This window comes from Emys orbicularis, chromosome 2 (assembly GCF_028017835.1).
Source record: "Emys orbicularis isolate rEmyOrb1 chromosome 2, rEmyOrb1.hap1, whole genome shotgun sequence".
NCBI classification, from domain to species: domain Eukaryota; kingdom Metazoa; phylum Chordata; order Testudines; family Emydidae; genus Emys; species Emys orbicularis.
The window spans coordinates 175,844,934-175,866,183 of NC_088684.1; the positions used below are offsets into that span (position 1 = coordinate 175,844,934).

At 42.5% G+C, this 21,250-nt stretch overlaps 1 protein-coding gene across 1 annotated transcript in view; it reads left to right on the forward strand.

Moving 5' to 3' along the window:
* The first annotated feature begins 12,877 nt into the window (after nt 1-12,877).
* TMEFF1 (transmembrane protein with EGF like and two follistatin like domains 1) overlaps nt 12,878-21,250 on the forward strand; it is a 224,852-nt gene continuing 216,479 nt past the window's right edge. The window contains exon 1 of the mRNA XM_065399550.1: nt 12,878-13,055. Within this exon, the coding sequence (XP_065255622.1) occupies nt 12,878-13,055 (178 nt within the window). The remainder of the gene's footprint in view (nt 13,056-21,250) is intronic.

Sequence of the window (21,250 nt, forward strand, 5' to 3'; positions counted from 1 at the left end):
AGAACCTCAGAGTTAAATATACCTCGGGAATGGAGGTTGTTTGTAACTCTGAAATCTTTTTAACTCTGAACAAAATGTTATGATTGTTCTTTCAAAAGTTTACAACTGAACATTGACTTAATACAGCTTTGAAACTTTACTAGGCAGAAGAAAAATGCTGCTTTTGACCATCTTAATTTAAATGAAACAAGCAGAGAAAAATTTCTTCACCTTGTCAAATCTTTTTTTAAACTTTCCCTTTATTTTTTTAGTAGATTACATTTAAGACAATATTGTACTATATTTTTTTAAATCTCCGTTGCAGCCTGATTGCGTACTTCTAGTTCCAAATGAGGTGTGAGGTTGACTGCTCAGTTCATAATTCTGGTGTTTGTAACGCTGAGGTTCTACTGTATGTTAATTACTATTGACTCCCCTTTCTTCCATTGTATCCCTTCACTTCCCCTCCAACTCTTTTTTTTTTTAAACCAAGACAGCCTTCTTCCTCACTTGTGGTGTTGTGGATTTTGGGGCATTTAGTAAAGTATTCTTAAATAATTCCCAATGATAATTTGCATTTTTCTGATTACATTCTTCCTCCCAGCTGATCAGACTCATAACTGTTTTCACCTTTGTGAAATTAGCCCCTTTTAAAGCACAAGCATATAGATTATTAGTTTGGACTTTCTGTTGGCACATTATAAGTCTTGATAACTTGTACCTGTTACCACTAATTTTTAGTTTTGTGATCAGTTCCTCTTTATCTGTCAAGATGTGGTCTACTAGAGAATTCCCCTGTGTTGGATGCCACACTTTCTGAGTTAGGAAATTGTCATCTAGAATATTTAGAAATTTCAAGGATGTTTTTGTAATGGCAGCATGAGACATTCAGCATATGTCACTCAAATGGAAGTCCCCCATAATCATGCAGCTTTTTCCCCTACACCTTATAAATATGTGCATAAAGAGCCAGTCATCCTGTACCTTACTGTGATTTGGTGGTCTGTAGCAGACACCAAGTAATAGCCCATCTTGTGCTTTATCTGTTCGGACACTGATCCATAAGCATTCCTGATTGTTGTCTTTCAAATTTTCAGTGACTCAGAAAGAGGTAATGCCATTTTTGACAATAGAGTGCCACTTCCCCTCCCCACCCAATCCTTCCTAAATTGGTTATTTTGGGGGGTCTTTCCCTTCACCCCCTCCACTGGTTCTTGTCACGCAGACAGAAAGGAGGAGACCAGAAATCTGAAGTGCAGGCAATGTGATGTTTATTGGGGTTGGTTCCAAGCAAACATATCCATAGCTCTACACACTGGCAGAGTCTGTTCCCCAGTGTTCCGTTCCAGCTCTGATGCCACAGAACGTTTACCCCGTGTCCCCCTTCCCAGCTCTGATGCTGTAGAACCTTGCCTGTGTCCCCATTCCCTATTCCCACCTATTCCTTCTTATCAGGCCCAGATATACCTGTGGTGCACACTTCTAGTCCCACCCCTTACAACTTATGGTCATGTTCCTTTTTGGAGGGTCGTGAGTCTGGGGTCTTCGTCCCACCTCCTTTGTATCCCATGGGAGGGGTAAGGAGTCAGGTTGTCCTCTGGCCAAGGCTAGGATTTTCTTTGGTTTTTAGTGTTTCTTATGCCTCCCTTCATCCTCCCTTGCCCCTCCTGGTTACTTGACTTTGACGTGAGAGAAGAGCCAGGCAACCTTCCAGTGTATGCTAATATATTACACTCCCACCATACCCTGTAACACTTTAGTTCCATCTCTTATCTCTTTTCACCCCATCTGCTTGTGGACAGATGTAACACACAGTGTCTTGGCTCACACATAGTAGTAAGGATATAAGAGTATCAAAAAGTCAAACCCAAAGTTCTATCCCAGGCTAACAAACAGGCCTTTATACTAACAGTTATAATAATTGATTTTAACATTGCAGCCATAGGAATCATCCCAGCAGGTTTCAGTAATACCAACTAGATCGAATTTATGCTCATAAATGAGCAACCCCAATTCCTCTTGTTACCCAGTCTCCTAGCATTGGTGTATAGACAATTACAGAATTTCTTCCCTTCATGTATTTTGGTTTCTTGATTAATTTTGTTCTGAACAGCTCAATTTTGTGCTGAGTGCTCATAGCTTCCCTTTATTTACCCTCTCCAGCATTTGCTGGCTTTGGGCACACAAGTTGTGGAGCAAGGCTTCTTCTATATTTTCGGCATTGCTGAAACAGCACATTTTTATTACAACAATTGTGGTTATTCTGCTGCTCTGTGAAAATCTTTATTTTTTTAAAGTCTTGAGATGTGACTTTAGTTTCTGTGAACAACCTCAGTAATTGTACCAGAGTTTCTTTATTGTGCAATGTTTTAGCATATCCATTTTATTCATCTGAGCATTCGCAAGTCCTTTTTTCTCATTGTGCTAATATTTTCTTTTCACATTCTGATGATATTCGGAGTCTTCGTATCTTACCTATGTATATACCTGTGCATACTTCTAAACCTTATTTACACTAGGATTTTTTCCTAAAATGTCTCCTTGTTGAAACTCCTACTGCAGCTCCAGCAGACATTGGCACTTTAAGCACAGTGTCATGTGGACCTGTTCTGACACAGTGAGATGGTGCTTAAAATGTTGGTGGACACCAAGGGAGCCCTGACTTCACTGGGACTCCCACTGTTACTACCACTGGTGGAGCTGCAGCAGTGTTGAGCAACAGTGGAAATTTTTAAAGAAAAAAGTCCATCTGGATATGGCCTCTAATGAAGTCATTAACATGCAAAAAATAGGTGTTTTAAACTTATAAAGTCCCATGGGGAAAAATTTGGACAAGCTGATTCTGACTCTCATAAATGGATTATGTAATTACAGTAAATCAGATGGCCTGCGTTACCATTGGAAAATTATTTATCTCCTGTTTTTTCCAACTAGAAAAAACATATCCATCATAAATCAATTCTTATTAAATCACTTAACTGAAAGAATGAAAGATTGATTTAGACCAGGGGTTGTCAATTATTTTTTGTCAAGGACCAAATTTCTTGGTCAAGGTATAGTCCAGGTCCAGACTACCCAGAAAATAATTTAAAAATAATAACAATAATGATAAGTTAATAAAAAGATTTTGGTGTCTGTTTAAAAGCATCTGGCAGTCCAGATTTGGCCTGCGGTCCACCTATTGCCTATCCCTGACTTAGATTGTCAATATAATGATAATTAATGTTTTGTCCATCCAGCAAAATTTCTAAATGAGCAAGTCATTGTAAATGTCTTATAAATGGCTACACCATTCCTATCATACACTGGCCAAAAATACCATGTTTAATGGTGAGACCTCACCGACAAGCACCAGATGTTAAATACAGATAACACACTGATTCACAAGATGTGTCTTGTCATTTTGAGAACCTTTGGAAGGCAGTAGAAAACATTAAGCCAGGTGGCTGATGCACCAATCAGTTTATTTCCCTAATATTTTTATACACATGGACATAAGTGAACTCACACCAGACAAGTGCTTATGGAAATTCATCAATTTACCTTTATTATCCACCAAAATAGACATCACAAGGTTTGGAAATCTAATAAACATCCTGCTTATAAATCCTGGCTTCCAAATATTTACAAGCTTGCTCCACTGGAAAAAGTGCATTACTATGTTAATGGACAGGCATATGGTTTCCACAAGATTGGGGATTTCTTTCTGGATCTTTGTGAAGGAACACGATAAAAATAAATTATCATTTTGAAATGTTGTTATTCCCAGCTCCTAATCTCTCATTAACCTGAACATGCATTAAGTTCTGAGGTTGGTGTTTAGCCTTATATTTCTACTTTATATGCTACAAACCTTGTACATAGCCTAAATATTATGCAACCCAATAATATTAGTCCTCTCTTTTATTGAGTATTTTATTGTTTTTTTCTAAGTAGATAATTATGAATTAACATGATATTTTAGTTGCTTTTGTATTTATAAGCATTATACATAATGCACATCAAACATAATATGATTTGCCCTTTTTAATGTCAAATTTCATTTGTTTCAAAATATTTATTTCTAAATTCTTCAAACTTCACTTTCATAATGAAGATCCTGTAAATACAGCTTTTGATAAAAAGAAGCATGCAGGAATACTTGGAAAAGTTGAACATATATTGATGGCAATCATCTGAGGATGTTAATGGAATTGATTAATAAACTTTGAAAAGTTATGGAAAGCTAGAGAGGTAAAGTAGCAGGAGGCTGGAGAAAATTAGATATGGAGTTGCATTAGCTTTTTTTCAACTTACATATTGCATTGCAATTTTGGATTATAGTCACAGAGCAGGGAAGTAATAGTCCCTTTCTATATGTTTATATGGTCTGACAACCAGAATGCTACATTCACTTGTATGCATCTTAAAAATAATGTAGAGAGCCCCTTGACAAAAATGTCTCAGAATATTCTACAAACTACTAAAACTGGTTATGAGGGGCAATTAAATTCATCTTAAAACATATCATTCTTTAATCTGTTGTTACATTTTGATTAAGAATTGCAGATAGCAACATAAAGGATCTTTTCAAAGAGAGGGGCATAACTAGAAAAACCCTTAGTTCCCTTATCTCAAGATTATACTCATAACAAGCTAAATAACCGTCTGGTTCAGAATGCAGAGAACTGTTGGAGCAAGACAGCTCAAGTTTAACCAAATACACTGGAGTTATATCTTTGAGGGCTTTAAAAGTTAAAAAGTAGAGTTATAAAATCCATACAATATTTAACAAGGGAGCCAGTGTAAGAAATGTAAATTCAGAATAATATATTGTCTCTTATGTCTCTATTAGAATACATGTAACTTAGTTGTAACTTGTGAATGGGTTGCACTCTAGATATAATACGGGATGAGGCAAAGAATTGGAAACAAAGAATTGCAATAGTCAAATTTATGCGGACAAAAACATTTGTCAACAATTGGAAATCATTTTCACTGACCACTGGGCACACCTGGCGATACTTCATAGAATCATACCGTAACTCCTCACTTAACGTTGTAGTTATGTTCCTGAAAAATGCTACTTTAAGCGAAACGATGTTAAGCGAATCCAATTTCCCCATAAGAATTAATGTAAATAGTGGGGGTTAGGTTCCAGGGAATTTTTTTTTGCCAGACAAAAGACATTATATATACAGACACACACAGTATAAGTTTTAAACAAACGATTTAATACTGTACACAGCAATAATGATTGTGAAGTTTGGTTGAGGTGGTGAAGTCAGAGGGTGGAAGAGGGTGGGGTATTTCCCAGGGAATGCCTTGCTGCTAAATCAGGGGTGGGCAAACTTTTTGGCCCAAGGGCCACATCTTGGTATGGAAATTGTATGGCGGGCCATGAATGCTCACAAAATTGGGGGTTGGGGTATGGGAGGGCTCCGACTGGGGGTGTGGGCTCTGGGGTGGGGCTAGAGATGAGGGGTTGGGGATTCAGGAGGGTGCTCCGGGTTGGGACCAAGGGATTCGGAGGGCAGGAGGGGGATCAGGGCTGGGGCAGGGGTTTGGTGCATGGGAGGGAGTCAGGGTGGCAGGCTCTGGGTGGCGCTTACTTCAAGCAGCTCACAAGCCGCATGTCCCCCTTCCGGCTCCTATGTGGAGGTGCAGCCAGGCGGCTCTGCACACTGCCCTGTCCGCAGGTGCCACTCCTGCAGCTCCCATTGGCTGTGGTTCCTGGCCAATGGGGAGCTGTGGGGGTGGGCTTGGGGTGGGGGCAGCGTGCAGAACCCCCTGTCTGCCCCTATGAATAGGAGCTGGAGGGGGGACGTGCCGCTGCTTCTGGGAGCCGTGCGGAGTGGAGCAAGACCCTGACCTGCTCCCCGGCTGGAGCTCAAGGGCTGGATTAAAACATCTGGAGGGCTAGATGTGGCCCCGGGCCGTAGTTTGCCCACTTCTGTGCTAAATGATGAACTAGCACTCCACTAAGTCCTCAAGGGTTAACACATTGTTGTTAATGTAGCCTCACACTCTATAAGGGAGCACGAATGGAGGGAGGAGACAGAATAGACGCATGGCAGTGACTGCAAACATTCCCTGCGGAAACTGAACCCACGCTGATGAACCCACACTATCTCACTGGAGCGCACCACTCCCTCCACTTTCCAAAGTGCTGTGTGTGTGTGTGTGTGTGTGTGTGTGTGAGAGAGAGAGAGAGAGAGAGACACGCATTGCCCCTTTAAGTACGCTGACCCCACTCTAAGTACACTGCTTTTTTAAGTAGATCAGCAAGTTGAGACAGCAGCTGCTGCCAGCAAGCTCCCTCCATCCTGAGCCCTGTCGTGTGTCCCTCCTGCTCTGTGAAGATGGGGGACATCCTGACATCAGCACCCCTCTTCCACCTCACCCCCTGCACAGCAAGCAGGAGGCTCCCGGGAGCAGCTCCAAGGCAGAGGGCAGGAGCAGCACATGGCAGTGGGGGGAGGGACACCTGAACTGCCCCACAATTGATAGCCTGCTGGGCAGCTGCAGCACAGGGAACTTAGGGGAGCTGATGGGGGGCTGCTGGTCCACCCTGGTTCCAAGCCCCCACCAGCTATCTCCAATGGGCTGCTCTTCCTGCAAGCAGCGGACAAAGCAGGTGGCTGCCAAACAACATTATAAGGGAGCATTGGGCATCTTTAAATGAGAATGTTCTCTAATAGATCAGCGACGAAACAACGTTAACCAGGAGGACGTTAAGTGAGGCGTTATTGTAGAAGATTAGGGTTGCAAGACACCTCAGGAGGTCATCTAGTCCAATCCTCTGCTCAAAGCAACTAAATTAACTAAATCATCCCAGCCAGGACTTTGTCAAGCGGAGCCTTAAAAACCTCTATGGATGGAGATTCCACCACCTCCCTAGGGAACCCATTCCAGTGCTTCACCACCCTCCTAGTGAACTAGTTTTTCCTAATATCCAATCTAGACCTCTCCCACTGCAACTTGAGACCACTGCTCCTTGTTCTGTCATTGGCCACGACTGAGAACAGCTGAGCTCCATCCTCTTTGGAACCCCCTTTCACGTAGTTGAAGGCTGCTATCAAATCCCCCCTCCCTCTTCTCTTCTGCAGACTAAATAAGCCCAGTTCCCTTAGCCTCTCCCCATAAATCATATGCCCCAGCCACCTAATAATTGTAATTGCCCTCCGTTGGACTCTCCAATTTGTTCACATCCTTTTTGCTGTGGGGGCCCCAAAACTGGATGCAATACTGCAGATGTGGCCTCACCAATGCCGAATAGAGGGGAATAATCACTTCCCTCGATTTGCTGGCAATGGTCCTACTAATGCAGCCCAATATGCTGTTAGCCTTCTTGGCAACAAGGGCACACTGCTGACTCATATCCAGCTTTTCATCCACTGTAACCCCTAGGTCCTTTTCTGCAGAACTGCCGCTTAGCCAATCGGTCCCCAGCCTGTAGTAGTGCATGGGATTCTTCTGTCCTAAGTGCAGGACTCTGCACTTGTCCTTGTTGAACCTCATCAGATTTCTTTTTGACCAGTCCTCCAATTTGTCTAGGTCACTCTGGATCCTATCTCTACCCTCCAGTGTATTTACCTCTCCCCCCAGTTTAGTGTCATCCATAAACTGGCTGAGGGTGCAATCCATCCCATCATCCAGATCATTAATGAAGATGTTGAACAAAACCGGCCCCAGGACCGACCCCTGAGGCACACCGCTTGATATTGGCTGCCAACTAGACATTGAGCCATTGATCACTACCTGTTGAGCCCTACGATCTAGCTAACTTTCTATCCACCTTATAGTGCATTCATACAATCCATACTTCTTTAACTTGCTGGCAAGAATAATGTAGGAGACCGTATCCAAAGCTCTGCTAAAGTCAAGGTATATCACGTCCACCGCTTTCCCCATATCACAGTTCTCATCATAGAAGGCAATCAGGTTGGTCAGGCATGACTTGCACATGGTGAATCTATGTTGACTGTTCCCTATCACCTTCCTCTCCTCCAAGTGCTTCAAAATGGATTCCTTGAGGACCTGCTCCATGATTTTTCTGGGGTCAGAGGTGAAGCTGACTGGTCTGTAGTCCCCCAGATTCTCTTTCTCCCCTTTTTAAAAGATGGGCACTATATTTGCCTTTTTCCAATTGTCCGGGACCTCCCCCGATCAACACGAGTTTTCAAAGATAATGGCCAATGGCTCTGCAATCACATCAGCCAATTCCCTCAGTACCCTTGGATGCATTAGATCTGGACCCATGGACTTGTGCATGTCCAGCTTTTCTAAATAGTCCTTAACCTGTTCTTTCACCACTGAGGGCTGCTCACCTCCTCCCCATACTGCGTTGCCCAGGAGAGCAGTGTGGGAGCTGACCTTGTCTGTGAAGACCAAGGCAAAAAAAGCATTGAGTGCTTCAGCTTTTTCCACATCATCTATCACTAGGTTGCCTCCCCCATTCATTAAGGGTCCCACATTTTCCCTGACCTTTTTCTTGTTGCTAACATACCTGTAGAAACCCTTCTTGTTACCCTTCACATCCCTTGCTAGCTGCAACTCCAGTTGTGTTTTGGCCTTCCTGATTACACCCCTGCATTCTTGAGCAATATTTTTATACTCCTCCTTAGTCATTTGTCCAAGTTTCCACTTCTTGAAAGCTTCCTTTCTGTGTTTAAACTCACCGAAGATTTCACTGTTAAGCCAAGCTGGTCGCTTGTCATATTTGCTATTCTTTCTGCACATTGGGATAGTTTGTTCCTGCGCCCTCAATAAGGCTTCTTTAAAATACAGCCAGCTCTCCTGGACTCCTTTCCCCCGCATATTAGCCTCCCAGGGGATCCTGCCCATCAGTTCCCTTAGGGAGTCAAAGTCTGCTTTTCTGAAGTCTAGGGTCCGTATTCTGCTGCTTTCCTTTCTTCCTTTTGTCAGGATCCTGAACTCGACCATCTCATGGTCACTGCTGCCCATGTTGCCACCCTTTTCTACTTCCCCTACCAATTCTTCCCTGTTTGTGAGCAGCAAGTCAAGGGGAGCATGGCCCCTAGTTGGTTCCTCTGGAACTTGCACCAAGAAGTTGTCCCCAACACTCTCCAAAAACTTCCTTGTCTGTGCACTGCTGTATTGTTCTCACAGCAGATGTCAGGGTGATTGAAGACCGCATGAGAACCAGGGCCTGTGATTTGGAAACTTCTGTTAGTTGTCCGAATAAAGCCTCGTCAACCTCATCCTCCTGGTCTGGTGGTCTATAGCAGATGCCCACCACGACACCACCCTTGTTTCTCTTGCCTCTAAACTTAACCCAAAGACTCTCAACAGGCTTTTCTCCAGTTTCATACTGGAGCTCTGAGCAATCATACCGCTCTTCTACATACAGTGCAACTCCTCCACCTTTTCTCCCGTGCCTGTCCTTCCTGAACAGTTTATACCCAACCATGACAGTGTTCCAGTCATGTGAGTTACCCCACCAAGTTTCTGTTATTCCAATCACATCATAGTTCCTTGACTGTGTAAGGACTTCCAATTTTTTCTGCTTGTTTCCCAGGCTTCTTGGTTTAGAAACAGAAAGATGCTGATAATTTAGAGGAAATTCAGAGAAAAGCAACAAAAATGATTAATGGTCTGGAGGGACTGATTTATGAGGAAAGATCAAAAGAGCTAAATTATATCAAGTTTTACTAAATGACTCTTAAGAGTTTTTTATGTAAACTAAGAAAAGAGAATTGTTTAGAGTGGCCCAGAAGGGACCTAGGATATAGAAAGGATGGTCATGTAATTGAAGCACCAGATGGGGATTCAGAAGATAGAGATTCTGTACTCGTCTTTGCTACTTCCTAGATTGACCTTTGGCAAATCATTTAATCTGTATTGCCTCAGTTTCCCCACATGTAAAATGGCAATAATCTTACTTCCCTACTTCACAGGGGTGTTGTGAACATAAACTTGTTAATAGTTGTGAGGTATTCAGTGTGGTAATGAGTGCCACAGAAAGGTCTGATAGTGATAGGATGAAATTTAGAAAATGCCATTGTAATGTGAACTCTATTAGACTAAGAAATAATCCTGGAAAATGATAAAAGCACATTACTTAAGACATTTTAAAATGGACTAACAAAAAAACATGTTGCAAAGAACTTGAGCGCAATTCTGCACTGATGGGGGACAAAGGGGAGGGGCGAGGTGGGGCACTATATGGTGTGTTGTGATGTGTTGAAATGCTGGGGGAAAATTGACAAATTGAAGACACAATAAGAAAGGGGCATAGGATCTGATCAATAGGAATCATTCCATTGACATGAATGGGCTTTGGATCTAGTCCATAAAGAGGAGCAGATATTATGGGAAAGGACAGACAAGCTAGTAGAAAGGGAAGATGTACAAATGAGAAGCCTTCACAGGGAAGGACAACAGTTGAGAAAAGGAAAAAAACAGGTAAGAAAAGCAGAGAAACAATAGAAAAAAAAATAGGGTGTGTGTGGGGGGGAAACAGGGGAAAGAAAAATAGGAGAGTAGTCAAAGCTGAAATACCAGGTAGAGAGACATAGGAAAATAAGGCAGAGACACTTTTTCCTGACAGAAACAGGCCCTCTTGCCAGAGTTGCTGCTAGTGTAAGCCAGGGGAATGGTCCTGCTATTGTCCAACGTTTTAGCTGGTCCCTCTGTACTACTCTCTCAGGACCTCCTCTTTCAGGCTGGATAGTGTAAACTGGCAGTTCGGTATTGTTGTTTGTGACCACAGTGTGGGGATTTGACTCCCATTTGTCCTGTATTTTATTACATCTCCAGCATCTATGTTTGCAAACTGGTGCACAGTCACCAGGTCTGATGAGAGCCCCACTGGACTTGCGATCATAAGTCCTTTTTCTTCTTTGGGTTGTGTCTTTAGTTGTACTGAAAGCAACTTCACTGGCTGTCTTTGGCCTGTCACGGACACCTTTGACCCAGAGATTGAAATTGGTCACCTCATCCTTAGAAAAGACTTCTTGATGCGTCTCTGGCAATGCCCTTAAGTTAGCCATCTGCACAGGAATCAGCCCTTTGAGAGCCGCTTGAACTGGAACTGGCAGTCTCCCACCACATCTTTCTCGAGAAAAGGTAACTGTTTTGCTCCTTTCAGGATATCACTGGCAGGGATGCTGTAGAGATGGGGTGGGAGCCAAGGAGGATTTATGTGCATTTCAAGATGGAAATAAGACTCATGGTTTTTATTTTGGTTTGCTCCTGAAAGGAGCAAAAAAGTTATGAATATCATGTTGTAGAGAGAGTGCTGCACTCCATTTGCCAATAGGAAATTGCTGTTTCTGTCTTGGTGGCATTGATCCTATCTTTTCACCAGCACCCAGCCCTTCTTTAAGTTTTATGGGGGGGGGGGTTTAGGCTAGATCTGTCATCCTGGAGGGCTAAACCCACTTTAAGGCCCCAATCCTGCCATGGGACCTCTGCATGGCAGACCTCTGTGCTCACACAGAGCTTGTTGCAGGGGTAGGGCCTTAGTCCTGCCTGAAGGTATTTAATCTGTTGTTTCACCAGGGGGAGCACCCTAATAAGCATACCGGAGCAGGTAGAAGAATCTGCTTGCCCTGCAACATGAATAGTTCATGTGGAAGGTTAGAGATAGGCTGCTTTTTCTAAGGACTAGCACCAAATATATGTCATAGTTTAGACTTGAATGTGGGTTTCCCTTTTTGTGTTATTCCTATATTAGCAGTAAGAAACATGCATCCTGTTGCAAATGTACATTGTCCTTCAGGGCCATCTGTAAGAACTGTATCCTGTCATAAACTGCTTGCAATCTATAACCCTACATCCTGCAAACACGTGCTCAGCTTTCCATAGGTGAGTAGTCCCTTTCATTTCAAGGAGCAGTTCTGTCCCACCCACTCCAAATGCCTCCAGGAGAAGCTGCTTTTGAGAGAAGTGACCAGAAGCGCCTTGCAAGTAGTAACCGCATTTTCCCCAACTGTACTGATTGGGATTTGGAAATTGCTCCTATCTCACGAGCCGGGGTGAGGTGCGGTAACAATTACAAACAAAGCGTCCAGTTAATCAGCAACAATTCCAATGGGCTGTGGGCTTCCCTCCAGCCTTGCAGAGGGTACCAAAGCGCACGGGGGGGTGGGGGCGGTGGTGACAGTGGGACTCGCCCTGGGGATTGAGCACAGAGAGCGCTGCGCACAGTTCACCCCACACCATTGTCACTTTGCGCGCTGCTAGGGCCCCTCTCCTCCGCCCCGGTGTGTGCGCGCTGCCCAGAGCCCTGCAGGGGGGGGGTGCTGCTCCCCGTCAGCTTGTGGCCTCACTGGTGAAGGGTGTTGCTGCAGCCGCCCCTCACCGTGGCTTCACTGGGGGAGGGGGAGGAGGCTGCTGCTCATCACCCTAGTGGGGCGGCTGCTGCCCTTTGCCCAGCGTGGGGCGGGAGCGGTGACTGTGGGCGGGGGTAGGCGAGGTGCCACCGCGCCCACTAGGGTTCCTGGGGCAAGCCCCAGCTCCTCAGGACGAAGCCCCCTCGCCTCCCCTGTGGGTGGGTGGGGGGGGGGCTGCCATCACGTGTGCGTCCCTCCTCTCCTCCCTCCGCAGCAGCAGCCGCCTCAGCCCCGCTCCCTTTGTTGTAGCCGGAGCGGTGGCAGCGGCGCTGGTGGGCGCCGCGCACAAAGGAGCGAGCGGCCGGCGAGGGAGCGCAGCCGCTGCCCAGGGCGCAGGGACGCTCCGGGGGAGCCGGAGGCGCGCGGGGGCGGCGAGGGCCGGCGGCGCCGGGTCTCTCTGGCGGTCCCGGCGGGGATGCTGAGGGTTGGCTCCGGCCCGGCGGAGAAGGGACAGTCCCTGCAGGGCAGCGCTGCCGCCGGCTCCGATTGATGCTCTGGGCCTGCCGCTCCCAGCCGCCGCCGCCACCATCCCGCTGCCGCTCCGCGTCCGCCCCCCAGCCATGGTGGCGGAGAGCCCGGCCGCCGCCCGGCCGCTGCCGGGACCCCCCCGGGCTTGGTGCTACACCTCGGTGATCCTGGCGTTCGCCCTCGCCGCCCTGCCCCCCGGCCGCGCGTCCAACCTGCTGCCCGGCGGCGAGTGCCAGGGCGGCGGCAAGGGGAAAGGCATCAACTGCTCAGGTAATGCCCCGGCAGCGGCCGGCTCCCCCGCGGCGCGGCGCGGCCCCTGGGCACACGCACGTGCGGGGCTGGGGGCTGGGAGCCTGTGCCCAATGCGGGCCTGCCTGTGCCCATCGTGTTTACACGACAGCGTGGAGCCGGGGTGGTAACGGGGCTGCACGCTGCCACTTCCTCGCTCGTGCCCTACGTGCTGCTGAAAACAAAGAGCCCGGGCTCCGGTTCAGGCTGTCCGGGGCTTGGTTCCAGATGCGATTTGGTGATAACCTGAAAAGGAGGAGAAATGTTCTCCTCTGTCGGACAAAATAGGCTTCCTTAGAGAAAGAAAGGAGTTTGCTGATGTGTGGACCTTTTGATTTCTTTCTGTCTGTTGTGGGTATCGGCAGGTGCATGTCAATCGCACTGGATAATTAAACCGCACCCCATCCCCATTTTAACCTCTACTCTTTTATTCCACTTCCTCGGTCCTGTTTAAGAAAGGCGGAGGAGGGGGGTAAATCCCATAGGCGCCCACGTGACTGTAACCTATTAAACAGTCACACTGAATATTCTTATATCTGCTTCTCTGTATTTATAAATACAGTCCAAATACAGAGCCCCTATCCCCTTCAGCTGGTTGCTATGTACATTCATTGTTGCTCTGATGATTGTTGTGGATGCTCCACTGTATCTACAGAAAGCATTTCCAGGTTGTTCTTTATTTGAGCCATGGTAGATGAATACTTTTTGACATCTGCCCATGCTAAGCATATATGTGCACTATCAGTTTAAAGTATAACATAAATCGTTTTTTTAATTTAGGTGGATTTATGAGTATAAGGGATTGCTATTTTCATAATTCTTTAGGGAGATTGAACAATGGAACATTCTTTAAAGTAGAAGAAAGTAGCAATATCAGTGTTATAATTGGTTATGAATACTTTAAAATGTTTGTCTTCCTCAATAATATTTTGATAAAATAATTTTAATTTTTCCTTATTAAAATTAGCTGTGTGTATTGAACTTCTTTTAAAATCTCAGATTAATTACACTAGAATGATCACTAGTAGAAGTGTTGCAAAGTGGTTGTCCAAGGTGATGAACATTTCCTGTGAGATGCTAAGTGCCCTCTATTCCCATTGTTTTTGATGAGAGTTGAAGGCAATTTGTACTTTGGAGGTGGCTATCTGCACTTTTTAGGATGGGGGCCTTATGCAGTATAACAGTTTTGAAATAATTTCAGCAACAATTTCCCTTTTAGTATATGACATTTAAATTTTAAAATGTTGGCTAATGCGGCTAATGTTGGCTATTTACAACCTAGCAAACCATGTCAAAATATTTGTGCAATATATTAAATCTCATCACTGCTTGTTTGTTCTTAATTTTAGCTTGTCTTGACATCTAATATGTTGTTGGGTTGTACCAGAGTACTACTTTTCTATTCCTGCTTGACTTTTTTTATTCTATTTGCATGAATGTGATGGTTATTTTTAAAGAAAGGTTAATAGGTTACTGTGTCACTGGCATTAGTGGCTTACCCAACAGAGACATGTGGGTCATTAGACCACATCATATGCATAAATCAACGAGAGTAACTATGAATGCTCAGTGAAGTATTTGAGGAAGTTGCTAAGGCAATGTGGGAAACATGTATATTATTATTCTACATAAATGATCCTCCAAGTAGCATTTTTAAAATCAGAAACTGACAGAAAACTATGTGCTGTCTCAAAGCTATTCAGAATGATACAATTCTAGTTAAAACAGGCAGAGTTAGTTCTAATACTATATAAGTATACATGGCATGCATTGATTTTTAGCATAACTTTAAAAGATGAAAGAATTGTTTTTGTTTAAAAAATCTATTAATTCAGTTTTGCTGTGTTAACCATACTGTGAGGGACTGTGGGAGAATATTAACAGAAACTCACTGGGACAAATTTTCCTCTTATGTAAATCTGCATAACTCTCTTAACTTTTAGTGGATAAGCTTCTCCGAGCATAAGATAAGCTTACTGCAAATTTACATATAATGGTCCAGATCCCCAGCTGGCATAAATTGATATAGCTCCATTCACAGTGGAGGTTCATTATATTTACTATCTGGTACCACTTTATTAACCAAAAATTAAGGTAAAACATTGAGAACTCTTCTTCAAATCTATAGAACTTTATAGATTGTTTTTGTATCTATCTATATTTGGAAGAAACAGAACGGATGACTCTTGTATTATTATTTCTCTCAGCCTCATGCTGACATCAGACCATATCCGCAGCTCTGGAGCAGTTTCTTAAACTTTTTGACCAGATGCTGCTATTTCAGCATTTTATCACCTGCAGATAAAGCATCTTCCTGTGAAATCTTTGCTAGTCCTACTGTATATCTGGAATTAACTATTGTGAAGTGCTGAACTCCCCTTCCTCACCCCTTGAGTATTCTGTTCATGAAATTGTCCATAATACATACATACCATGCAAAAGCTCATTAAAAGAATGCAGGGTTGCAAAGTGAAGCATACAAAAGTTAGGAAACGTCAAAATTAAGGTAGTTTGTGAAATCTTCTTTCCTCTTAATTCTAAATTCTTAATTCTTTCCTTTCTTCATATGCATTATAGCAGTGGTTCTCATCCAAGGGTATGCAGAAGTCTTCCAGGGGGTACATCAACTCATCTAGATATTTGTCTAGTTTTACAACAGGCTACATAAAAAAGCACTAACAAAGTCAGTACAAACTAAAATTTCATACACACAAAATGAGAAAGTAAGCAATTTTTCTGTAATAGTGTCAAGTATCAGAGGGGTAGCCGTGTTAGTCTGGATCTGTAAAAAGCAACAAAGAGTCCTGTGGCACCTTATAGACTATACGTCTGTTAGTCTATAAGGTGCCACAGGACTCTTTGTTGCTTTTTTCTGTAATAGTGTACTGTGACACTTTTATATTTTATGTCTGATTTTGTAAGCAAGTAGTTTTTAAGTGAGGTGAAACTTGGGATATGCAAGACAAATTAGGGTCCTAAAAGGGGTACAGTAGTCTGGAAAGATTGAGAACCACTGCATTACAATAAGGTCTTTGGTTATGTGGTAACATAGTCACATCATCACTGGCTCTGAGAGGGATATATAGTCCCTGAGAATAATATTTTTTTGTTTTTAAATGATGACTTGCTTTTACAGAGTTTTCAGTCATCTGTGAATCTCAGTGCTTTGTTAAGATAGGAATGCAAAAGTAGCCTCATTTTGCAGCCGGCATAGCCATACACAGACATTTGGCATATTCTTTTGGAGAGTCAGTGTGGGTAAGAGAATGGTATTTGGGACTGCTATATTAGAGACTTGATTTTATTCCTGACTCTGCCTGTAGTGACCTTGTGCAACATCTTTGGTCTCCTATCTGTAAAATGGGGAAAATGATACTTGCCTCTTTCCTCAGTTTGTTATACAGTCTGAGATCTTATCTATAGTAGTGGTTGGAAAGTACAGAGAATTATTAAGCCCAGTCAGTGGAAGAAATATGTCTAGAATTGAGAGCTTACTGGCTCCCAACTTATTAGTGCTTCCTGTAGGTCAAAGGCTGTTTTGATGCCCAAAGCAGCATCAGTATTATAATCAAAATGATTCAAGAGGCTCACTGGCACCTAGGAGTATCTGCAGCAGGGAAGTTCACATTTGGAAGTGGAATGATTAACTGTTGTACAAACTGCCACACATGTGCAAAGGGTGATTTTCCATGGTTTGTGACTCAGTCAAATCTTTGGTAAATTTTCAAATGGACAGTGAGAGACCTCTCTCTGCCTACTCTGCCAACGTTCAACTTCCTAACCTAAATTCCAGGGGCACTAGTGCTGCTTCTAAAAAAAAGTTGCAAAACTTTTGACAAAATAACCTTTTACTGATTAATTAAAGTATTGGGAACAACTTTTTTAGATAAAAATCAACCTAAGGCAGGCATGGACAATTTCAGCCCAAAGGTTACAGTTTGACAAAATTATAAGTAACTGAAAGCAGATAAGTTTAATGCAAAGTGTTAGACAAGCTTAACAATAGATATTGCTACATGCACTGCCTACAATAGCTAGCTCCCATCAAGCCAGCAAATGGGAATTTAATCAAAAGTGACATGTTTCTGCAAGTAAGTAGTTCACTTTGTTGCTCCTTTACAGTAATATTTACTGGACTTATATATATGAGGTCTTATTCTGGCTTTATGTAACCATGCATACCGGTTTTTGATTAGACCAAATATCTCCTATGTGGCTCAGAGGGCACATACTCTGCCCAGGGTTTTGACTTTCTGATATTTAAAATGAGTGGTATTATACCTTCATGTAGGTTGTTGATGACTGACTGAGGCCAAGGAAAAAATAAGGACAATTTCCCTTTTACAGGATTCCCTTTCTGTTAAATGTAGGGGAGCATGAATATTTACATAATAATAACTTCACTGGATCGAAGGGTTCTAGAAGTGTAAAGTAACTATGAACCACGGATGGTGGTAGGGGATTCAATCAAGTGATGATGAAAAGTTTGAACCTTATCTGGAAAGAGATATGGAGCCAGTGAGGAGACTTGAGTGTGGATGACATGGTCAGAGCAGTAAGAGCAGAGAATTACTTTAGTTGTTGAATACTGGATAAATGGAGTGAAGTGAGGGTAAAAGTGGTTGCTGTCACTAATACTTGTGTTCTGTGCTGGTATCGGTGATGAAGGGCAGTCTTCATGAGACACTCTCTATTAAGATGAGATCCACTCCACACTATGAAGAGTTGACTCAAATTTTTTCATAGTGTGGATCCCATCTTAACAGAGTGAGTATCCCATGAACCCTTCACCTCTCACTCAAGATCACACAACATCCATTTGTCAGTATATTCAGTACATATAACATGTCTGATTATATTTACACATTAAATAGCTTTATATAATGTATATGAATGTGGTCTTTAGTTTGACATTAACCTTCTTTCCCACCCGTTGTATGTTGACTATCTTTGGGATATGTGAAAAAATCCTGGACCATTGTGATTGAATGCTGTATCCACCTCCCTTACCTGTCACCTTTCATCTTCTTAGACTGTAAGCTCCTTGAGACATGGACTATCTTTTACTATGAGTTTGCACTGCACCTAGCACCATGGCCCCAGACCTTGGTTGGAGCCTTTGGGCACTATTATTATAAATAATAAATAATATTAATCACTATAGCAATTGCTTACTGGAAAATAGTAGGAAAGTGCTTTTGATGTATTTTTAACTTATGTTTTGTCTTCTTGAAAAAGCTAAGCACACTTTCTGCTTTTGCTCTTTCCCCTTCCATCTGTTTTGTCTTTCTCTCGCCCCTTCTTCTCTGCCACCAGGACCTTCTCTCTTGTGCTCCTCTGCACATTCTTTGCCTGATTCTCTTCTTCCCTGATTTTCTCTTTCCAGGGATGGCTCTAGTCTTATTTGCAGCTTATGGTTCCTTTTCCCTTTAGCAGCTCCTGCTGGTTGACCCGTCCCCCACCCCATTTCCTATACTCCTCTTCTTATGTAGCAGCAGCCCATAGTGGAGGCAACCAGGCTGGCTCCTCATTGCCACATCCAGGCTCTTCTCCATCCACTATAGCTATAACCAAGACTGTATGGCTTGCCAGGTCTTTGTGGACCATCAGCAAGTGGCTCATGGTTTGAGAACGTGTGATGCAGGGAATTTCAGGAATGAGGCTGAATCAAAATTGGCAGCAGGATTCTTTAAATCCACAGCCTTGATGAGAGCTTAAACTTTGGGGCATAAACCAACCTCAAACTCTTGGGGATGAGGAAAAAACTTTCCTAGGGGGTGGTTTATCCCATAACTGCCACTTGCAGGATTTCTTACTCTGCGCATCTGGGGGTATATCTGCATTAGGCAAAAAGGTGTGCTTTATGAAATATGATAGCTCAAGTTTTAATATACTAGTGTAGCCAGGCCAAATTGTAGTTTTAGGATTCAACTGAACCAAAAGGTACAAAATGCCTTGTCCACACTAAGACCTTAATCATGTTACCGATCACACATTAGCTATCATAGTTTAAAAACACCCTTTGCCCAGTGTGGCAGAACCTAGTACTCACCTCTTTGTGTCTGTTGATATGGTCAAAAAGATGGTGTACTTTTAAAACCGAGTTTAAGTTGATTGAGTTAACTCTCTCGAAGAACACTTTTTTGCCTATGTAGACAAACTTTCTCAGAGACAGTAGACTGGACTAGGTGTACCAGTGGTCTGATCCAGGAGAGCATTACCTGTGTTCCTGGGAATCAACATTTAACACACAATCTCTCTAATAAATGGGACTAAAGGGAAAGAGTAGATCTAACTTCTAAAATAAATGCTGTATCCTCAGTCATTTAGGTTATTTGGCTATTATAGTGATGAATGCTATAAAATAAAACAAATACAGATAAAAGGTAAATAAGATTACAGAAATGACATAAATAAAAAAATCACAGTAACAGATATAAATATTGTTTTTGTTTAATATGATTTTTAGCACCAAAGTGTCCCCTTAAGACAAATTTTTGTGTCCTTTAAAAATAATTAGGGGATGATTAAAGTGGAGTGGAAGATGTTTCAGAACAGCTAGATAAAGATTTTGAATCAGGTCTCAGTACTGAGAATGATGGGAAAATTCCTATTATGAGACCATTTATCAAAGGTTATCAAAATGTAGCACTGACAGAGAGAGTTTTAAAAGGCATAGATGATGGAAAAAACTGAGAAACTTGAGTATAATATGTTTCTAGCACCAGACAACATTCATCTGAATTCAGAGGGAGCTAAAAATATATAGTTGTGCTACTAACAAAGATATATCCTTGAAAACAGCAACTAGTTTTAGGGATTGGATGGAGGCCAGGTTGGTTACCATCTTGAGAATAAAAAGGAGCAAAATTTGCTCATGGAAATTATTGCCAAGGGAATATTACTTCTGTATCAGAGAATACTGTAGTTATAATTCCCATTAAGGAGAGAATAATAATAAATGTCTTTATTATTGAACAATGTAACATTTTTATTGTTGTTGATGTAAGGGTAAATAAATTGTGCCTGTAATCTGTTAGCTTTCTTTCAGAGTTGACAGAATAGTGGATAAAGGGAAGAGTGAATATAGTTTATTTGGACTTTTAAAAAGCTTTTTACAAGTCCCTCAGATAATAATATTGATGATTATTCAAATTTTTAATACAAAATAAATATAATTAAATAAGCAGGAATCACACAGTACTGACAGGAAGGTAGATTTGCCTTTTCTCCAGAAGCAGATTATCTGGCTCCATCACTGATCAGTCAGCAAGTAGTGTTGCTGACATTGCCACCCCTATGATGAGATCTTGGAGCAGTTCCATAGGTCAGAGCAGTGGTGCCCATGGTACCAATGATTGCAAAATGGTTACTGTATCAATCTCCTGTTCTCAGTTTGGAGTAACTTTCTGTAACTTTTATCTTCTGAGCTGACATTTTCTAGGCATGCCTCTGTCTTTGCGGAAAGTTTGTACAAACACAGTCAAACTGTTTTTGATACAAGGAAAGTTGAAAAGAATTATTTCCCCAATTACAAGGCTTATTATGATTGTGCTGAAGCCCTTTGGCCAGTCCCTGCAGATCTCGTGAGGTGAGAAAGGGTTGGGGAGGACTGTTCTGCACTTTGCAGGTGTGACTACCCCTTTATGGAAAAATTCACTAAGGTTCTCTATAAATTACTCTAAATAAATGCATTAAATGATGTAAATAGTGCTATATAAGGTAAAAAAAAATTATGGCTGCTACTGAAAACAATCAATAATCCTGTACAATTAAATATTCCTACTATAAAAATCTGTACATTGGTTTAAAAATTCTAATAGGGAATAAATTATAAATGTATAACTTCTATTAACTCTATTGAACATTTCTGTAAGGGCTGCTCTGATGCCCCAAAGGGTTCTGCAACACTAATCTTGAGAGAGAGCCTCTGTCTTGGGGAACTTCTTCAAGTATATGAGACAGGGCATTTTGGTGGTGTTTAGTAAATTTGTTCAGACCATGGCATTTATATATGCTGTTTTTTGCAAGTCAATAGAGTTTGGAATTTGTGGATAACACAGCTCTTTTATAAAAGTATTTTCTTCCTTTGCCACCTTGTTTCTTTCAGAAAAATATAAGAAACTCCACACAAAAAACAGGCTAAGAGAATTTTTCTGCTGAAGTGGGGAATAGCA